At 46.6% G+C, this 22,685-nt stretch overlaps 1 protein-coding gene and 1 pseudogene across 1 annotated transcript in view; one reads left to right on the top strand and one right to left on the bottom strand.

Moving 5' to 3' along the window:
* Window positions 1-2,892: 2,892 nt before the first annotated feature.
* Window positions 2,893-2,989, bottom strand: LOC144502080 (U2 spliceosomal RNA; annotated as a pseudogene).
* Window positions 2,990-3,474: 485 nt separating this feature from the next.
* The window catches only part of LOC144502017 (uncharacterized), a 194,521-nt gene continuing 175,310 nt past the window's right edge, over window positions 3,475-22,685 (top strand). The window contains exon 1 of the mRNA XM_078226033.1: window positions 3,475-5,063. Within this exon, the coding sequence (XP_078082159.1) occupies window positions 3,801-5,063 (1,263 nt within the window). The 5' untranslated portion in view covers window positions 3,475-3,800. The remainder of the gene's footprint in view (window positions 5,064-22,685) is intronic.

Genomic DNA, 22,685 nt, shown 5'->3' with positions numbered 1-22,685 from the left:
GGGGGCGGACCCTGGTGTCCTGTCAGGCAGACATCAAGAAACCCACTGGGTATTGGAACCCGCTCCTGGAACCTGATTGGCCAGAAGCCAGAGAAGTTTCTGGAAAGGCAAGCAGGCTGGGGGATAAAGGGACACACTTCAAGACACACAGGAGCGAAGACTCGACAAGGGAGGCGGTTGTGACTATTCGGAAGACTGACCAGAGAAGGTATGAAGGAAGAAGCTGCCATCGAGACTCACCTTCGTGACGACAGACTAGAGGGACTCAGAGAATCGAGCCTGCAGTTCAAACCATCTTTACGGGTAGTATACTTGAATCTGGGGTATCCTCTTGTTTTATGTGGGTAATTTAACGGTTAATAGTGTTATTATTAATAAACTTGTTGAACCTTTATTTGTGTTTGTCCTTTGTCCATCTTGCAAATAAGAACACCAATATAAAACCTTAGAGTAAGCAAACTGGTCGAAAGTATCTGAGAATTAACAGGTACAACACCACCCTCTGTCGGTGTGAATGCGCTGGTGGATCATCAGATCCCGAGAGCTTTTGAAGCCATGCCCACAGTCAGAGCATTTAAAAATTCTCTCCTTGATGTGTGATGTTGTGTCTGCGTAGGCTGGATAACCGAGTAAATCCTTTCGCACACACAAAGCAGGTGAATGGTCTCTCCCTGGTGTGAACTCGCTGGTGTTTCAGCAGTGCTGAAGATATTCCAAACCTCATTGAGCAGTGAGAGCAGTTGAACAGTCTCTCTTAAGTGAATGCGATGGTGGGACGCCAGTTCACCAGAGCTTTTGAAGCCTCTCCCACAGTCAGAGCAGGTGAACGGTCTCTCCCTTGTGTGAATGCCCTGGTATTCTTGAGAGCTTTTGAAGTCACTCCCACAGTCAGAGAATTTAAAGGGGCTCCCCTTGGTGTGAATTATTTTGTGTCTTAGCAAGCTGGATGATTGAGTGAAACCCTTTCTACACACAGAGCAGGTGATTGGTCTACCCCAAGTGTGAACTTGATGGTGCACCCGCAGACTGGATGAATCACTGAATGCTTTTCCACACTGAGAGCAGCTGAACGCTCTCTCCAAAGTGTGTGAATGCACTGGTGGATCATCACTTCCCGAGAGCTGAAAGCCACTTCCACAGTCAGAGCGTTCATTGGTGTGAGTGGCTTTGTGTTTTAGCAAGATGGATGAAGTAGTGAATCCTTTCCCACACACAGAGCAGCGGAACGGCCTCTCTCCCATGTGAACTCATTGGTGTCTCAGCAGGATGGATGACAGAGTGAATCCTTTCTCACACACTGAGCAGCTGAATGGTCTCTCCTCAGTGTGAATGCGTTGGTGGGACATCAGATCTGCAGCACTTTTGAAACCACTCCCACAGTCAGGGCATTTAAAGGGTCGCTCCTTGGTATCTCTGTAGGTTAGATGCCTGAGTGAATCCCTTCCCACACACAGAACAGGTGAACGGTCTCTCCCCAGTGTGAATTCGCTGGTGTGTCAGCAGGTCAGATGACCGAGTGAATCCTTTCCCACAGTCAGAGAGGTGAATGCTCTCTCCTCAGTGTGAAAGCATTGGTGGGACACCAGTTCGCCAGAGCTTTTGAAGCCACTCCCACAGTCAGAGCATTTAAAGGGTCTCTCATTACTGTGAATGACTTTGTGTCTGCATAGACTGGATAACTGAATGAATCCCTCCCCACACAGAGCAGGTGAACGGTCTCTCCCTGGTGTGAACTCGCTGGTGTATCCGCAGGTTGGATGACATTCTAAGTGTCTTTCTGTAGTGAGCGCAGCTGAACAGTCTCTCCTCAGTGTGAATGCGCTGGTGGATCAGCAGTTCACCAGAAATCACTCTCAGTCAGAGCATTTAAAGGGTCTCTCATTGGTGTGGGTGACTTTGTGTCTGTGCAGATGGGATAACTGAATGAATCCCTTCCCATACACAGAGCAGGTGAACGGTTTCTCCCCAGTGTGACTGCGTCAATGAATTTCCTGATGTGGAGATGCCGGTGTTGGACTGGGGTAAACACAGTAAGAAGTTTGACAACACCAGGTTAAAGTCCAACAGGTTTATTTGGTAGCAAAAGCAGTGTGGCTTTTGCTACCAAATAAACCTGTTGGACTTTAACCTGGTGTTGTTAAACTTCTTACAATGAATTTCCAACAGAGATGGGGCCCTGAATCCCTTCCTACAATCCTCACATTTCCACGGTCTCCCCATGGTGACTCCTTGTGATTCTCCAGGTGAAACAATCAGTTAACTCTCACACAGGACACAGGTACAGTCTCTCCCCGCTGTGAATGCTGCGATGTATTTTCAGGCTTAAAGCTCTTTTTTTTAATACTTTTCCAATTCAATCAAATCAAGTCCAATTCAGAGTCTCAACAAGTTGAGACATTTCCGATCCAGGCTGGCAAGACAGGGCAAGCGACCATTTACCCTGCCCTGAACCTGATCTACATGAGCCAAGCTGATTGGAGGAGGGAAAGCAATTCCTCCTCCAAGACTTGATCTCATTTGCATCTGAGCCAAAAGGCCGAGATACCGCTTTTAAAAATAGCTTCATATGAAACATATGGAGTCTCGGCCTTTTGGCTAAGATCAAGTGTATGGACGGCAGCCCATGGTCGGCCGCACTTGGTCGAGGTCACTAGGTTACGCTGAGGCTTCATATGTTTCATATGAAGCAATTTTTAACAGCGGCATCTCGGCCTTTTGGCTAAGATGCAAATGAGCTCAAGTCTTGGAGGAGGAACCTCCCCCTTCTCCAATCAGCTTGGCTCATGTAGATCAGGCCCAGGACAGGGTGGTTTGGTCGCTCGCCCTGTCTTGTCAGCCTGGATCTGAAATGTCTCAACTTGTTGAGACTCTGAATTGGATTTGATTTGATTGGAAAAGTATAAAAAAAAACATATGAAGCTTCAATGTAACCAAGTGCAGCATCCAATCCATACTACACTTGATCTTAGCCAAAAGGCCGAGAAGCGATTTGCACACAGTGCACTGGAACACTCTCATTGGGTGGGTGTGTTTCCGCACAAAGCCCGCGCTCTGATTGGTTGGAGGACCAGTTGCCTTCCAGTCCTCCAACTCTTCCCATTGGTCAGAGCCTCAGTATTATGGTCGTGGGGGGGCTGGGGCGGAACTGCCCCGCGCATGCGTAGCTTCCCTCTCTCTCTCCTTCTCCCTTGAACATGCGCAGTCCCGGGCCAGGGTGGGGGGAGGTGGAGAACACCGAGCGGCTTCTCGCTCTGGCCGGAGCCGTCAGCCGGTTGCCTGGAAACCTGGGCTCGAGGAGGTGAAGGGGGAACAACGGGTGGGGGCGGGGCTCCCGTGTCTGCGCGCCGGGCCTGCGCACTGGAACCCGGAGACGTAGCCGCGGAGCAGAGTATTTTCTATTGGCTGATTCAGGCCGGGCTCCATTCTGACGTCACAATGCGGAAGTTGTCCAATGAACTTCAGGTTAAAATTTCCTCCTCTGCAACGTCTGGGAGGAAATCCCCTTTTCCATTTCACTTCTCACTCTGGGGGAAACTGGGGACTTGCAGCAACTGAAGGGAAAGAAAGTGAATCCAGGAAGGGTGCAGACTCTGGAAAGCTTGGCCCAGGTCACTCTGTCTTAAAGAAATTGTGACACCTGAGAGTGTTCCAGTGCACTGTGTGCAAAGAGCTTTAACCAGTTACACAGCCTGAAAAAAAAATTGCAGCAACCTCAGAGGGGAGAGACTGTACCTGTGTTCTGTGTATGGATGAAGCTTCAATAACCATCAAACCTGGAGAGTCACAAGGACACCCGCACCATGGGGAAACCATGGAAATGTGGGGACTGTGGGAAGGGATTTAAAGCCCCATCAGAGCTGGAAAATCATCGACGCAGTCACACCGGGGAGAGACCATTCATCTGCTCCGAGTGTGGGAAGGGATTCACTCTGTCATCGAACCTACTTGCGCACGAGCGAGTCCACGCTGGTGAAGGGCCATTCGCCTGCTCTATTTGTGGGAAAGGATTCACTCAGTTCCCAACTCTGCAGCGACACCAGGCAGTTCACACTGTAGAGAGGCCGTTCTCCTGCTCTGAGTGTGGACAGGGATTTACCAGATCATCCAGTCTGCTCACCCACCAGCGAGTTCATGCTGGGACAAGGCCATTCATCTGTACTGAATGTGGGAAGGGATTTACAAGGTCATCCTGTCTTCAGACTCACCAGCGAATTCACACCGGGGAGAAGCCATTCATCTGCACTCAGTGTAAAAAGTGTTTTGGGGATGCATCTAGCTTTGCGAGACACCGGCAAATTCACACTGGGAAAAGGTCATTCCACTGTTCCGTGTGTGGAAAGGGATTCGCTCTTTCATCCAACCTGTGGAGACACCAACAAATACACACCAGGGAGAAGCTGTTCAGCTGCTCTGAGTGTGGGAAGGGATTCAATGATTCATCAGCCCTGGAGAAGCACCAGCGAGTTCACACCGGGGAGAGGCCGTTCACCTGCTCTCAATGCGGGAAGGGATTCACTCGGCCATCCCACCTGCAGACACATCAGCGAATTCACACTGGGGAGAGACCGTTCACCTGCTCTCAGTGTGGGAAGGGATTCAGTGAATCATCAAACCTGCTGGCACACAAGCGAGTTCACACTGGGGAGAGACCGTTCACCTGCTCTGTGTGTGGGAAAGGATTCACTCAGTCATCAACCCTGCTGCGACACCAGGCTGTCCACACCGGAGAGAGGCCCTTCGCCTGCTCTGTGTGCGGGAAGGGATTTACTCGCTCAACCAATCTGGTGACACACCAACGGGTTCACTCTGGGGAGAGGCCGTTCGCCTGCTCCGTGTGTGGGAAGGGTTTTGTGGATGTCTCCAGCCTCGGGAGACACCAGCGAGTTCACACTGGGGAGAGGTTGTTCGCCTGCTCTGCGTGCGGGAAGGGATTCGCTAATTCATCCAACCTGCATAGACACCAGCGGATACATGCCAGGGAGAGGCCGTTCACCTGCTCTGAGCGTGGAAAGGGATTCACTCGGTTATCCAGCCTGTGCAGATACCAGACCAGTCACAGCGAATAGAGACTTTTCATATTCAGACTGTGGATGTTCATTGTATCAATTATGATAGGCTATACAGGCGGAGGGCATTGATTGGATGGTTACTTGAGCCCATATAATGCCTTTTCCATCCGTGTCCTGGGCTGGAGGATACTGCACGTAGCAGTCCCATTCAACCATAGGTTGCATTGGTTCACACACTGCAAGATGCCTGTGCCTTTTTCAGCCTTGTGGAGTCTGTGGACTGTTTGTGTGTAAGTTGTAACAGACTGCATCACCTCCTCAGTTATTTGGAAAAGCTTTTATTCCAGTTTTTTCACTTCAGTCTCACGCTCCTGATTTTTAGGCACCCTATGTGGAGGAGTGTGCTGGGAGTGAGGAGGACCTCCTTGTGAACCTGCTCCTGGGCCTGGCCAAACTTAGTAAGAAGCCTCACAACATCAGGTTTCTGAAGCTCGTGATTCCAAATAAACCCGTTGAACTTTAACCTGGTGTTGTGAGACTTCTTACTGTGCCCACTCCAGTCAAATGCCAGCATCTCCACATCATGGCCAAACTCATCAACAGGTCCAGGCAGCGGGCGATCGAGGGGCTTCTCTGGGTTGACTGCCTGCTGAGCTGCATCATCAGCTCCTCCCCCCACCCCGAGGAAGGACACTGTGGTTTAAAGTTTGCAATTTTCCTTTGGGATTTATATTCTTTGTCAGTGTTGCTTTAAGGAACCTTTCAATTTATTAATTTATCCATCGGTTCATTTGTCCTTTGTTCTCATTGCTGGCTTTGTTTAATTAGTTCACCCTTTTGGATATAGAGGAGGTAAGTGAGGGGTAAAAACTTGACAGATGGAATATAATGTAGTAAAATATGAAGTGGTGTACTTTGTAGGAAGAATAAAGGAGCTGAATATTATTTAAATGGAGGAAGACTGCAGAAAGCTGCAGCACAGAGGAATTTGGGGATCCTCATTCATAAATCACACAAAGCTTGCATGCAAGTTCAGCAGGTCCGTGGGAAGGCAAATGGGATGTTGGCCTTTATTTCATTGGACATGGAGTACAAAAATAAGGAAAACTAAACACGGCACTAGTTAGACTACAGCTGGAAGACTGTGAACAGTTTTACTCCTATTATCATAGAATCATAGAAACCCTACAGTGCAGAAAGAGGCCATTCGGCCCATCGAGTCTGCACCGACCACAATCCCACCCAGGCCCTACCTCCATATCCCTACATATTTTACCCACTAATCCCTCTAACCTACACATCTCAGGACACTAAGGGGCAATTTTTAGCATGGCCAATCAACCTAACCCGCACATCTTTGTGGGAGGAAACCGGAGCACCCGGAGGAAATCCACGCAGACATGAGGAGAATGTGCAAAATCCACACAGACAGTGACCCGAGCCGGGAATCGAACCCAGGTCCCTGGAGCTGTGAAGCAGCAGTGCTAACCACTGTGCTACCGTGCCGCGAACATAAGTGTAGGAGTAGGCCATTCGGCCCTTCGAGCCTGCACCACTATTCAATATGATCATGGCTGATCGTGCACTTTCAGTATTCCGCTCCCACTTTCTTTCCATACCCCTGTCGCATTAATTTAGCATGGCCAATACACCTCAGCACATCTTTGGAGTGTGGGAGGAAACCCACACAGACGCGGGGAGAATGTGCAAACTCCACACAGACAGTCATCCGAGGCTGGAATCGAACCCGGCTCCCTGGCACTGTGAGGCAGCAGTGCTAACCACTATGCTTAAAGAGGCCAAGAGATTTGGAGGAATCTGAGGTGTAGCAATGAGCATCTCCCGGAGAGAAATGCTGAATCGGCAGACATGCACAGTCGATAAGGAAACAGAAAATGATTCAAGCAGCTCAGACTCGGAGCTGGGAGCTATTTGTTAAATTGATTGGGAATCTTGAAGAGGCGAAAATGAATGCTATTCGGGACTGACCAGATCGAAATAAAGTTACATTTACTGTGACGAGTTTGTGGCTGTATTTTACTAACATCAAATGACACATTTTACAAGGTGGTATTCATAGAGAAACTATGAATAATGTGAGTATTTGATGCGTAAAACATGAGTGCACAGATTATATTCCAAAATAACTCAGAAACACAGGTAGGGAAAGCAGTAATCAGGACTGTAATCATTGTCAGTGTTATAATCCAGGTCAGAAATTCCAAAGTATTTATGACGTCAGTCGAGACGAAAGGTTTTGCTATTTGAATTTGGTCAGAGTAAGCATGGGATGTTTCACTCCAGGTATGATTTAAATGACCCACTAGGGAACTTTTATCAAACAAAGTTTATTTAAGAGTACAGTTAAGACATAGAAAGAAAATTAGCAACAGCTTTTACCATTTACAAACAAGAAAAAAAAGTATGATATTGTACATACCTTAACAACTAAATGCACTGTTCCAATAGAATAAACCTCCTTATAAACATACACCTGTCCCAGGTTTAGCAGAGAAAATAAGAATATTCTTGTTGTTTTGCAGCTCAGCAATACCTGCTGTGAATTAGTCCTTCGGATAGAGAATTAAAACTCTGGTTTTTCCATTCCAGAACTCCCAGCACCTCGAGGTAGAAATAATGCCACTGCTGGCCTCTAACTAGCAAACCACCAACATCAGAATTTTCACTCCAGCAAGGCAAAAAAAACTGCCTCCGACATAGCAGAATTTCTAATAACACGAAAGAGGCGCAGAAATACTGCCTTTCAGCCAGGATTCCACACAGCTTCGAACTAAAACTGAAAGTGAATCCTTGGATTCCTCTGTAAAGGAACCATCTGACTTTGACTTATCAATCAATCTACCCACAACACTTCAAAAGTTTGTAAACTCCCAGAAAGTGCATTAGGCCCAGAGTAAAAATAAACAGAACCCCATTTAAACCAGTTAAGCAGCAATACAGGGACATCTAATCAAATAGCTGGTGCCACAATGAAAAAAACAGGCTTGGTTACAAACTGCAGAGAACATGATTTAAAAAAAAATTTCTTAAAGGCCCAGTGACGTCACAGCTATCACAGTGGGTCCACTATCTCGAATATGATCTTCAGTTGGCACTTATTAATAGCATTGATGATGGATTAAGAAATATGAATTCATCTCTGGATGGGGATATTAAATGCGATAATATTTATGAAAGGTGTGAAGGGTTACGTTTTAAGACCGTTGATTATACAGAATGTAATCGATGTGACTTTGAATATAATATTGATCCCAGAAGCAACTTTTTTCACAGTATAAATGCTAATTGTAACGATTGTGATCAAAGTACTGCTGATGCTGGAATCTGAAACAAGAACAGAGAAAGCTGGAAATACTCAACAGCTCCGGCAGCATCTGCAGGGAGAGATAAACAGAGTCAATGTTTGGAGTGACTTTGGTTCTTCATCAGAACTGGAGTGAGGGAGAATGTGTCGGATATTCAACTGTAGCTGGGAGAGATTGAAACAAAATGGAGCAACCTTGAGAACAAAAGGGCCGGTGTGGGGCGGGGGCCCTGTGTGGGAGGGAGCCCAATGTGGGAGGGGGACCCGATGTGGGAGGGGGACCCGGTGTGGGAGGGAGACCCGGTGTGGGAGGGAGACCCGGTGTGGGAGGGGAACCCGGTGTGGGAGGGGAACCCGGTGTGGGAGAGGGACCTGGTGTGGGAGGGGGACCCGGTGTGGGAGGGAGACCCGGTGTGGGAGGGGGACCCGGTGTGGGAGAGGGACCCGGTGTGGGAGGGGGACCCGGGGTGGGAGGGGGACCCGGTGTGGGAGGGAGACCCGGTGTCGGAGGGGGACCCGGTGTGGGAGAGGGACCTGGTGTGGGAGGGGGACCCGGTGTGGGAGGGGACCCAGTGTGGGAGGGGGGCCGGTGTGGGAGGGGAATGGGGGGCAAGGGGCTTGCAATACATCTTTGGGATACTTATTTAAAAAGGTTTAAGATGGAGGAGAAAGGTCACAGGCTGAAGTTGTTGAACTCAGTGTTGAGTCCTGAGGGCTGTAAACATAGAAAACAGAAGCAGATGTAGGCCATTCGGCCCTTCGAGCCTGCTCCGCCATTCACTTTGATCATGGTTGGTTATCGAATTCAATATCCTGATCCCCCCTTCCCCCAAATCCTTTGACCCTTTATCCTCAAGAGCGATATCTAATTTCTTCTTGAAATCAGACAACATTTTGGCCTCAACTACTTTCTGTGGCCGTGAATTCCACACGTTCACTACTCTCCGCATCTCAATCCTAAAACGTTCACCCCTTATCCTCAAACTATGACCCCTAGCTCTGAAATGTGCCTAACGTGCTTATTTATAACTATTGGACTTTAAGAAAGAGGTTGTGCTGGAATCTTTGAATGGCATCAAGATAGATAAGTTGCCGGGTCCGGATGGGATGTACCCCAGGTTACTGTGGGAGGCGAGGGAAGAGATTGCAGAGCCTCTGGCGATGATCTTTGCGTCGTCGATGGAGACGGGAGAGGTGCCGGAGGATTGGAGGATTGCAGATGTGGTTCCTATTTTCAAGAATGGGAACAGGGATAGCCCAGGTAATTACCGACCGGTGAGTCTAACCTCAGTGGTTGGTAAACTGATGGAGAAGATCCTGAGGGACAGGATGTATGAGCATTTAGAGAGGTTTAGTATGCTCAAGAATACTCAGCATGGCTTTGTCAAGGGCAGATCGTGCCTTACGAGCCTGGTGGAGTTCTTTGAAAATGTGACTAAACACATTGACGAAGGGAAGGCGGTAGATGTGGTTTATATGGATTTTAGCAAGGCGTTCGATAAGGTATGGTATGCTTGCCTTTATAGGTATGCTTGCCTTTATAGGACGGGGTATAGAGTATAAAAGCTGGAGTCTGATGATGCAGCTGTATAGAACGCTGGTTAGGCCACATTTGGAGTACTGCGTCCAGTTCTGGTCGGCACACTACCAGAAGGACGTGGAGGCATTGGAGAGAGTGCAGAGAAGGTTTACCAGGATGTTGCCTGGTATGGAGGGTCTTAGCTATGAGGAGAGATTGGGTAGACTGGGGTTGTTCTCCTTGGAAAGACGGAGAATGAGGGGAGATCTAATAGAGGTGTACAAGATTATGAAGGGTATAGATAGGGTGAACAGTGGGAAGCTTTTTCCCAGGTCAGAGGTGACGATCACAAGGGGTCACGGGCTCAAGCTGAGAGGGGCGAAGTATAACTCAGACATCAGAGGGACGTTTTTTACACAGAGGGTGGTGGGGGCCTGGAATGCGCTGCCAAGTAGGGTGGTGGAGGCAGGCACGCTGACATCGTTTAAGACTTACCTGGATAGTCACATGAGCAGCCTGGGAATGGAGGGATACAAACGATTGGTCTAGTTGGACCAAGGAGCGGCACAGGCTTGGAGGGCCGAAGGGCCTGTTTCCTGTGCTGTACTGTTCTTTGTTCTTTGTTCTTTGTCCCCCATGCAAGGCTTCTAGAAAAAGTGAGAGGGCATGGGATCCAAGGGGCTGCTGCCCGGTGGATCCAGAACTGGCTTGCCCAAAGGAGGCAGAGAGTGTGTATAGATGGGTCTTTTTCTAAATAGAGGTCGGTCACCAGTGGTGTGTCCCAGGGATCTGTTCTGGGACCCTTGCTGTTTGTCATTTTCATAAATGACCTGGATGAGGAAGCGGAGGGATGGGTTGGTAAGTTTGCCGACGACACGAAGGTTGGTGGGGTTGTGGATAGTCTGGAGGGATGTCAGAAGTTACAGAGGGACATAGATAGGATGCAAGACTGGGCGGACAAGTGGCAGATGGACTTCAACCCAGATAAATGCGTCGTGGTCCATTTTGGTAGGTCAAATGGGATGAAGGAGTACAATATAAAGGGAAAGACTCTTAGTACTGTAGAGGATCAGAAGGACCTTGGGGTCCGGATCCATAGGACTCTGAAATCGGCCCCGCAGGTGGAGGAGGTGGTTAAGAAGGCATATGGTGTGCTGGTCTTTATCAATCGAGGGATTGAGTTTAGGAGTCCGGGGTTAATGATGCAGCTATATAAGACCCTCGTCAGACCCCACTTGGAGTACTGTGCTCAGTTCTGGTCGCCTCACTATAGGAAGGATGTGGAAAAGATTGAAAGGGTGCAGAGGAGATTTACAAGGATGTTGCCTGGATTGAGTGGCATGCCTTATGAGGATAGGCTGAGGGAGCTCGGTCTTTTCTCCTTGGAGAGACGAAGGATGAGAGGAGACCTAATAGAGATGTATAAGATGTTGAGAGGCATAGATCGGGTGGACTCTCAGAGGCTTTTTCCCAGGGTGGAAATGTCTGCTACGAGAGGACACAGGTTTAAGGTGCTGGGGGGTAGGTACAAAGGAGATGTTAGGGGTAAGTTTTTCACACAGAGGGTGGTGGGCGAGTGGAATCGGCTGCCGTTAGTGGTGGTGGAGGTGAACTCAATAGGGTCTTTTAAGAGACTCCTGGATGAGTACATGGAGCGTAATAGGATGGAGAGTTATAGGTAGGTCTAGAAGGTAGGGATGTGTTCGGCACAACTTGTGGGTTGAAGGGCCTGTTTGTGCTGTAGTTTTTCTATGTTTCTATGTTTCTATTATACTGATGAATAATTTAATGTGACAGCGTTTGGAAGATGTTGTATCACTTATCTTAATGTTAGAAATTTAAACACAAACTTTCAGAAGATCAGAGTATTTGAATCAGCTTAAAGCCCAGTTGAATGTGATCACTGTATCAGAGACTTAGCTTGTTTTCGGAAGGGCTGATGAATTTGAATTTGAAGGCATGTGATGAGCTACATTAATTAGACAAATAAAAAAGAGGTTTTGACTTTGTGCATGAATAGAAATTTTAATTAGAAGTCTCTCGGACAGTTAATATCGATGTTGTGATGGGAAACACAACTGTGGAAATCATCATTGAAAAAGGTAACAATGTGGCCATTAATTGTGTATACAGGAGACAGGAGACCAGGAACTAACATCGAGACATTTAAAGATACTCTGGAAAACATGTTAATTAAGGTTAAGGAAAAGAAGATGATGTTTATGTGCAGAGATTTTAATATTGATTTTTTAAAGTATGATCATAGAATCCCTACAGTGCAGGAGGAGGCCATTCAGCCCATCGAGCCTGCACCGAGAACAATCCCACTCAAGCCCTATCCCCGAAACCCCATGTATTTACCTTGCTAATCCCCCTGACATTTAGGGTTAATTTAGCATGGCTAATGCACCTAACCTGATCATATCTGGACTGTGGGAGCAAACCGGAGCACTCGGAGGAAACCTATGCAGACATGGGGAGAATGTGCAGACTTCACACAGTCACACAAGGCTGGAATTGAATCCCTGGTGCTAACCACTGTGCCACCCCATGATAGTCATAGTTTATGATAGTCATAAACAAACTAAAGATTTGTCAATCTATTTAGTATGATTTTTTAGCCTTTAATTAAGAGACACAGAATCTCTCATTGCAGAAGAGGCCCTTTGGTCCATGAAGTCAGCACTGACACAAGAGAAACACCTGATTTCTCTATCTAATCCCATGTACCAGCACTTGGCCCAGAACCCTGAATGTTATGATGCGTCAAGTGTTCATTCAGATACTTTTAAAGGACGTGAGGCAACCTGCCTCTACCACCCTCCCAGGCAGTGCATTCCAGACCATCACCACCCTCTGGGCAAAAGGTTTTTCCTCACATCCCCCTAAACCTCCTGCCCCTCACCTTGAATCTACAGCCCCTCGTGACTGACCCTTCAACTAAGGGTTGAACAGCTGCTCCTCATCCACTCTGTCCATGTCCCTCATAATCTTGTACAGCTCGATCAGGTCGCCCTTCAGTCTTCTCTGCTCCAAAGAAAACAATCCTAGTCTATCCAACTTCTCTTCATAACTTAAATGTTCCATCCCAGACAACATCCTGGTGAACCTCCTCCGCACTCCCTCCAGTGCAATCATATCCTTCCGATAATGTGGTGACCAGAACTGCACACAGTACTCCAGCTGTGGCTAGGGTGGTCATTTCCAAATTTCCAAAAAGGGGGACAAAGATGGCCACTGCGCGTGCGCACAGCTGCATATCGCATCCAATTAAGATGGCGGCCGTTAATGCGGAGCTGAACATTGGAGCTGTGGCCTGGCTCGGTGCAAACATGACATCGGGAAACTCTTTTTCGGGGTTTGGGCTTGTACAACATGCTTATAAAGCCTTCCTCATCACCCTCCAGATTCATCGCTCCCTGATCTCCACCATTTTTCTCTTACCGTTTGTCAATACGAGAGGTAAACACTGATCTGCCTCCCCATGACTCGCACTGCGCATGCTTAAATCGACGCGCAGCTCCGCCTTCCCTCATTCGATCTGATTGGCAGTCCCACTCCTCTTCCTATTGGCCCGGTGCTGCCGTCAATCAGTACCCAGGCATTGTGACCCAAAAAAGGAGGGCAAATTAACGTCCGGCTTGAGTTGGCACCGTGTGGAATTGTATGAACTAAGCAGTAGCATGCTGGGAAAATTGGTCAACTCTCTGGTATAATGTAAGAACGCTGACCAAACTATTTCAAAAAGCCAGACCCCTGTAAGATCTGATAAAGCTGATTCCAAATAACTTAAGACATGAATAAGACCAGAGAAAGTCAGGTTTCTTGACCTCAAGAAGCCCTGATAAGATTAACTAGGCCAGTATGACCAAGACCAGATAAGGCAAGAGATGAAGGAGTCACCGTCATTTTTCTGTTACATCAAAGGACAAGATAAGGGTATGAATAATGAGACAAAGAGTTCTGGGAGGTCAGCAAGTTAAAACCTGATTAATGATATTGCTCACGATTCTATTACTAATCGAATTCCTGAATATGCTCTGGTCACGAAAACTGATAATAATTATGTATAAATACTGAACAGTTTCTCTGTGTAAGTGCTGACTTGTGGAAGAACCAGCAGTTGTACCAACTGCTCTCTGACCCCAAGTTTCAGCCATATACTGCATGCAGTTATTCATAAATAAATGCTTGTTATATTGATGGAACGAATTTTGTCGAGTCTACCTTTCACAGTTAGGAAGCCGGAGAATTTCCACTTCAACATTTGGCGCTGCGAGCAGAAACCAATACCCTGGGTGAATTTCCGTGGGGGACTGAAGAACTGATCGAGCCACGACCCGGAAGGAAGAGACGGACGCCGGCACAAGATAAGATTCACCTTGGGCTCTCTCTCTCTCTCGGATCAGTGCTACAACCCCTCGTCCCTGACAGAGGACACTAATAGGTGACGGTATTCGAATCTAAATTAGACTGTGAGTAGATTGTTTAGGGTCAGGGACCCAATTGTGTTTAGGGTCAGGGACCCGATTGCATCTAGCCTGAGGTCAGGGACCCCTTGATCTCGTGTGAGATCCGGATCAGGGTTATACAGGCTTAAGTTTGGGTCAGGGACCCTGTGATTTCATTTTGGTACCAGGAATTCTCTTTATTAACATTTTTACCAGGGGCACAGTATACTGACATTATGGGACAGAATTTAGACAAAACGGGGGACAATTCTCCATTGCTTTTTATGTGTTCTGAGTCCCCTACTCAGGAACGTAATTTACGTTGCTTATCTGCCGCACTAAATAGTAAATTAGATACCGATATTTGGCCACTAGGCGGCACATGGAACTTGGAAAATTGCGCTGCAGCAGAGAAAGCTATATGGAGTAAAATGCAGGTTGCAAATGGAAAACTTTAATTTCAAACTGGAAAAAAGAGTCAACTAGGCACCATGAACAATCGCTATTAATGAGTTGGAGGGATAACGCCCATAAAAAAGGGATTGATGAATGTGTGGACAGGAAATCTAAGGATTGGGAAACTTTAAAATTAGAATGTGGACTTTGGGATAGGAAGCATCAGGGGACAAAACGACAGGGTGGGGGTACGAAATCATTGGGTGATAGGCAGGCTGGGCTAGCCCATCAAATTAAACAACAGGAGAATCCTCCCAGTTGCTCTGGCATGCCGCTGTTTCCCTATTCAGGCGATACGGAGGAAGAGGAGGACACGAGGTTTTCTCACTCTGCAGGAACTCCCATTCAAAACGCTCTTTGGGTTAAAAATCTCCTCGATCCTGTTCAGCTTCCTCGTCAATTGGCTGTTATTAAATGTGCTGCGCACACGAAGGGGAACACTCCTGTGCAATTAGGGAATGCCCGTGCTGATCCAGCTGCTAAGGTGGCAGCTGTATCGGCCTCTGTGATTGTTCCCACTGGGGGTAATCAGGCTCTAAATCAGGTACCTGCATTGAGGACGAAGGGAATGCCAGAGTTAACTGAGGTTCAACGATTACAGAGGGACGCCTCTGATTCTGAGCGCACGCTATGGAAGTCAATGGGGTGTTCGCACTCCTTGGCACAGGAACTCTGGCTTACTCCAGTTGGTCAAGTTTGTATCCCGGATTCTTTATTGCCGGTACTTATTGACTATTTGCATTCTTGTACCCATCTTGGCAAGGAGGGAATGGTACAGCTACTTCTAAAGACTTGGTGGCACCCAGATTTGAATACAGCAGCGCAAACGTGGCTGGATAGATGCCTCATTTGCATGAGAAATAATAAGGGTAAAGGCATTAAATGCCCTCCTGGAACCACTCCCTTGCCAGATGGTCCTTTTGCCTGTACACAGCTTGATTTTATTGAATTACCAAAAGTACAATGCTATAAATATTGTCTAGTAATAATCGATGTGTTTAGTAAATGGATTGAAGCCTTCCCCACCACGAATTGTACTGCACATACGGTGGTGAAGTTATTATTGACAGAAGTTATTCCCCGTTTTGGGGTACCCAAAATGGTGAGCTCAGATAATGGACCACATTTTGTGGCTCGGATCAAAACTGAATTGTGCGAAGCACTCGTAATTAACCATCAACTGCACTGCGCATATCACCCGCAGGCAGCAGGAACTGTGGAAAGAGCCAACGGGACTTTAAAAGAAAAATTATCTAAATTGACTGAAGAAACTGGATTAAATTGGCTAAAGGTATTGTCCTTGGCACTGTTTCACATGCGGGTGACTCCACATTCGTGGACCGGACTGTCAGCTGCAGAGATAGTCTACAGTCGGCCAATGAGGACTTCCTGGGATGCCCATGACAAACCCCTGGAGGGAGTAGATCTACATGTGATGGGGGAACAGATGCAGAATTATTTGAAGCAATTAACACTTTCTCTGAAGTTTCTCCACTCACAGGTGAAACAGGCACATCTCCCAGTGACAGCAAGGCCAGCCACCCCTCGATATCCAGTGATCGAACCCGGAGACTACGTATTGGTGAAGAACTGGGACAGAAAGAAGCTGGGACAACTCTGGAGTGGAGCCTTTCAAGTCCTACTGACTACACCGACTTCCATCAAGCTTGAAGGACGTTCAAGTTGGATTCATTTGTCCGACTGTAAAAAAGTTGTCTCCAATCAAGATACAAACACAGGATGAAGATCTTCATTATATTTTTTGGACTTTCTGGACTATTTGGCCTTAATGGCCAAAACGCACTACGCGGGGACTGCATGCCAATACCTATTTATATATGTCATATATTTATGCTGAAAAATTGAATGTGAGCCAATGTTGGGTTTGCACCCACATCCCCGTCCATTCTAGGGAAGGAATACCTCTCCAATCCCTCCCATTCTCTATAGAAGAGACTGTTGAATGGATTCTACGTCAAAACCGAACAGGGTGGTGGGGGGAAACATGAGAGACTGGAACTCGGCTGGCTATGAAATGACTAGGTTTTTGGCTTGGTACCAGCCTGCTTATAATCATGCCTTGCTTCCACCCTCCCTTACCGTCCCCTCGAGTGATGTACGAGGTTCCCTATGTTTTAGTAAATCAGGGAAAGGAAAGTTGATGGGACAAAATAGATGCAACCTTACAGCTGAGTGGCAAGGACCAGTGGCAAACCTATCCACCAAGGGTATGTTTATCCTTGATTTGTCCGGGCTATGGAATATAACCTCTAACAGTTCATGGGCACATACTTCCCCAACACCCTGGATGACATTGGCTGATGATTTTATGGCCTATAATGGAACATATTTTATATGTGGCACTAAAGCATACTCGTGGCTTCCTACCAATTGGATAGGATCCTGTTATCTGGGATATGTCGTACCCTACATGCACCACCTACCCTCCCTTCAGCATCACCCCTCGCGAGCTAAAAGGACCATTAGCGGAACCGAACAGTTCTTTATGATGGCCTTTCCACTATATGGAACGGGCAGGGCAGCCAACGAACTGATTCTTATGGCCTCAGCATTGGAACAACTGGCAAACGTAACAGCGGCAGAAGCCAGGGCAACTGGACAGGCACTGGCCGAGGTCTCGGCTGAGCTGGTGGCTGTCCGGACCGTGGCATTACAAAATCGACTGGCTTTGGATTATCTGTTAGCCTCGCTGGGAGGAACATGCGCCATTGTAGGTCAGGAATGCTGTACTTATATCCCAGATGCCTCTGAAAATATCACCAACCTGGCCGACCATATTAAGAGACAGGCTGGTCAAATTCAAGAGGTTGGCCATGAATTTCATGATTATAACCCACCGGGTTGGTTAGGATGGCTGGGTCACGGATTATCTGATTGGATCTTTAAGGCCTTCATGCTACTACTACTACTGCTACTGGGGATAGGATTGCTTGGTTGCTTGTGTAAATGCATCATTAATCGGGTCCTGGATATACCCATTTAATTAGTTGTCATGATATGACAAAAGGAGGAAATGTGGATATGACAAAAGGAGGGAACTAAGCAGTAGCATGCTGGGAAAATTGGTCAACTCTCTGGTATAATGTAAGAACGCTGACCAAACTATTTCAAAAAGCCAGACCCCTGTAAGATCTGATAAAGCTGACTCCACATAACTTAAGACATGAATAAGACCAGAGAAGTTCAGGCTTCCTGACCTCAAGAAGCCCTGATAAGATTAACTAGGCCAGTATGACCAAGACCAGATAAGGTTAGAGATGAAGGAGTCACCGTCATTTTTCTGTTACATCAAAGGACAAGATAAGGGTATGAATAATGAGACAAAGAGTTCTGGGAGGTCAGCAAGTTAAAACCTGATTAATGATATTGCTCACGATTCTATTACTAATCGAATTCCTGAATATGCTCTGGTCACGAAAACTGATAATAATTATGTACAAATACTGAACAGTTTCTCTGTGTAAGCGCGGACTTGTGGAAGAACCAGCAGTTGTACCAACTGCTCTCTGACCCCAAGTTTCAGCCATATACTGCATGCAGTTATTTGTAAATAAATGCTTGTTATATTGACGGAACGAATTTTGTAGAGTCTATCTTTCACAGTTAGGAAGCCGGAGAATTTCCACTTCAACAACCGGATGGAGGACAGAGTGCTCAAAAGCCGGACTGTACCGCCTAAAGCCGGACGTCTGGCCTCCCTAGCTGTGGCCCCACCAAAGTTCTTGAGGCAAGTGTACCATAATGCCTTCTTCACCACCTCACCTTCCGTCTGCGGAGACCTACGGACAAACACGCCAATGTCACTTTGTTCCTCAGAACTTCCTGCTGTCATGTCGTTTATTGAATACTTCCTGGTCAAATTACTCCTTACAAAATGTATCACCTCACACTTTTCAGGGTTAAATTCCATCTGCCTATTTGACCATCTCATTTATATCTTCCTGTTACACAAGACACTCAGCCTCATTGTTAACCACCCGTCCAACCTTTGTGTCATCCACAAACTTACTAATCCTACCCCACCCCCACAAAGTCATCTATGTTGTTTCTATAAATGACGAATAATAGGGGACCCTGTGGTACCCCACTGGACACTGACTTCCAGTCACTAAAGCAGCCTTCTGACATTACCCTCTGCCTCCTATAACTGAGACAATTTTGAATTCACTTTATCAAATTGCCATTGAAGAGAAGGTTTCAGACATGCACACTACTTGACAAACAACATGGCATGAAAATGGTTAATGGGGCCAAAGTGACCAAGGCACTGATACATTTTCCATCAAGAAATCAATTTCAAAACAATTGGAATAGAACAAAACAAATGGGAACAAGTCAAAAATGAGCACATTATAGTAAAAAGGTCAATAATTTGGATGGGAACTATTAAGGGTCGAGAACAAGTAAACCTGATGAGGAATATCCATGAAGTGGATCCAGGTAAATGGAGAGCTGGAGAATATTTGAAATCCATGCGCGATATTATTTGGAATGATACTGAGTGAGGTGATCTGCAATTGGGAAGTACCAGGGAGAAAGGAGCATCAATCTCATCATTTTGAGATCACATTCAAGTTCATACGAATGGAATTTGACACAAATCAGGTGAAGAGGAAGCTGGAGTCTAAAAGAGAAAGGGAAGTGGATTTTCTTGTTGCACAGATCACCCCACTCAAGGGCGAGAGAAGACAAAAAAGTGATCAAGAGTAACAATAGACAAGGTGCGAAGGAGTAAGGCAACATAGTGCAAAAAGAAGCAGAGACTGATAGGCAGTGCAGGATTTCAGTAATTTGAAAAATTAAAGATACCATAATTCGGTGATAAGGTAATAGTGAAGATGTGACCGGAACGTAGCAGCCTCCAACCGTGGTGGCATAGACCATATGAGGGAATTATGACAAGTGAAATGTATACACTTAGTGATACAAAGATGGAAAGTCGGTGGAAACATTATACTCAGTTAAAAACATATGAAGTGCCTCACAAACCTGATGACTGCTCGACTGGTGGGGACCAACATCAATGTTTTCACAGATTCCTATTCACTCGGATGACTATCGTGAGATCGTGGGAAGCACTGATAATGTACGTGGAAGGTGACACTTGCCTGCACCCTGTATAGTACATTCCGCAACCCACAAGAGGAACGGGAGTGGATAAAGAAACCCAACACTTGGATATCAGACAGGGTTACATTGACCAGCCACAGAACCAGGGCTGTAACTCTGCCGCGGGTCTGACATGAAGGGTCCACAACTACCCCTGGCGTGAAAGACATTGTCCGAACCAGAGCCACTTGAAGGTTTTAACATCACCGACATACAGATGATAATCTGGACATTAAGAATATATAACTATTTCCCAGGTTTAGGTCCTACTATTGTGTTTATAGTTTTTCATTTGTTATCAAGAACCCTGTGATCTTGAGATCCAATATTAATTTGATTGCTGGGTGGCCTCATCTCCCTTCCTTTGTGTGGGAAACTGGACTAGAAGGTCATTATTGCCAAGAATTATGTATTCATCTAATCTATAGACTTGATTGTTTCGATGTTAGATATTATAATCTTAGTACTTGTGGATAGCAAGTGTCTAGCAAGTTTGGACACTACCCAGTGTCCAAACATGTTAGAGGTCCCACCAGATGGGCTACTTATGATTGGGAAAGCTAAACTTTTACTACACGATGTGACAATGGCATCCCCAGCAGTAACCTACAATATTTCAGTTTTATTAATGAAATTGCCACGATCATCCCAATACCATTAAATGGCTAAAGTCCAACTGCAGAGTTGCTACTGCTAAAGTCCAACTATAATTGACAATTATACTTAGAGAATTGCTCCTGAATCACAGATACAAAATAAAAGTGTGATAATCTCGCCAGAGATCTGATACATGAGGTTAGGTCTGACTTTGAAGATTTGAGATTTGGGACCATTCCCCGACATTTACTTACCTCGCTGTATGAATTAAACTTTCTTAACATTCACCGGGATAGACATGAATAGTGATCACTTGACCGGGAGGAGGTCCAGTGAGGAGAGGCTATCAAACTTATTATGACGGTTCCACAGGAAAATACATCCAACGGGATCTTTAAGGATAGTTACAGATTTAAATCATTAAGGACAGAGGAAAGGGGCTGGGTTCACTGAGTCGGGTCTAAAGGATACATGATCCATACGGAGGGCCTGGAATATGTGAGCACGACAGAATGCTGATCAGAATCAAAGCATTACATCGTTTATGCCTGTCAGACCCTCAAGCCTCTCAGGAACACCAGCAAGGTAATCATTGATATTTTACCACTGAAAGAGGCATTTAAAGCAGGGCAAGTGGGTCCCACACAGTGATGCAGAATCACCCCGGAGACAGAAATAATCTCAGAGGCTTTACTTCGTGAAAGCAATCACAATTTTTTGTCTGCAAGTGACAGGCTCACTGACTGTAGGAGAGTTCCACCCGCCTGGAAAACATTGGGATACTTGTTTGCTGTCTGGTGAGATGATGCGTTGTACATTGACGAAACACTAGGGAAAGTGGTCCAACAGGCCATGTGGGAGGCTATGGAAATTACCCATGTGTATGTCAGGCTATCCAAAGGCCCATAAGGGACGAACAGAGGTGAAACTTGCTACCCAGACTGCCACCGGATTAAAACAATCGAGGGGACACCATTGGTAGGACGTATCTGTTCCAGGAACAGCAGGAAACCAAGTGGTGGGAAATAATCAGGATGGAGATGACCATTGGGACAGGGGGAATGTTATTATGGGTCATCGTGATGTGCTGTTATCATAGAACAAAAGAACAAAGAACAAAGAAAATTACAGCAGAGGAACAGGCCCTTCGGCCCTCCAAGCCTGCACCGACTATTCTGCCCGACTGAACTAAAACCCCCTACCCTTCCGGGGACCATATCCCTATGTTCCCATCCTACTCATGTATTTGTCCAGACGCCCCTTAAAAGTCACTATCGCATCCGCTTCCACTAGCTCCCCCGGCAACGAGTTCCAGGCACCCACCACCCTCTGTGTAAAAAATCTGCCTCGTACATCTCCTTTAAACCTTGCCCCTCGCACCTTAAGCCTATGCCCCCTCATCATTGACTCTTCCACCCTGGGAAAAGCTTCTGACTATCCAGTCTATCCTCAAACTTGGTGAGAGTTTTCAGGAGTAGTTGCCTCCCCCCCCGACACCGGACCCCCAATTCACTCCTTGGTCTTCACCACTCCCCTTGATTCTGTTGTTGTGCCTGCCGCACAGTCTGCTTTAACCCTTATATGGTGGACAAAGAATTGCGAGTAGACTTCTTGTCAGTACAACCATATTTATTTAAACATACAATCAATAATCACCCACTCAACCAACAATAAGTTATCTTACAGAAATACTAAAGTTCAAGTCCAACACTAGACCTTGACTTAACTTTTGCGTGACTGGCAAGTACCCAGGCAGACATTGGTCTTTATCTGTGTGCTGGTCTCTGTAGTCCTCTGCATAGTCTGGCCCTTTGGTCTGGTCTAGCACTCTGGCTCTGATCTTCCTTCCTTCTCGGGTGTGGTGGCTCTCTTCGTGCTGGTCGTTGCTGGCGACGATCACCGTTGTTGTAGCTCGTTCGTGGGGTCAGAGAGAGAGAGAGATTCTTGGTTGCGCAGCACCCTTTATACCCCGTTGGGTTTCTCGCCCCTTTTGGCCATTGCCAATCAATCAATCCGGACTTGATCACCCTGATCGATAAAGTCCAATCGGGTGCTGCCACACCAATCTCTGGGTGTGTCCCCAACAGCCATGTCTGTAAGTGCTGGGAGCACGTAGGACACATACCTCCCTCCCAAATAAGGGGTTAAGGTACCTATATCTGGTAAACAACTCAGTTTGACCAGAAACTCCCCTTTGT

This window comes from Mustelus asterias, chromosome 12, assembly GCF_964213995.1.
Source record: "Mustelus asterias chromosome 12, sMusAst1.hap1.1, whole genome shotgun sequence".
Lineage (NCBI taxonomy): Eukaryota > Metazoa > Chordata > Chondrichthyes > Carcharhiniformes > Triakidae > Mustelus > Mustelus asterias.
This window is presented reverse-complemented; position numbering and strand designations above follow the sequence as displayed.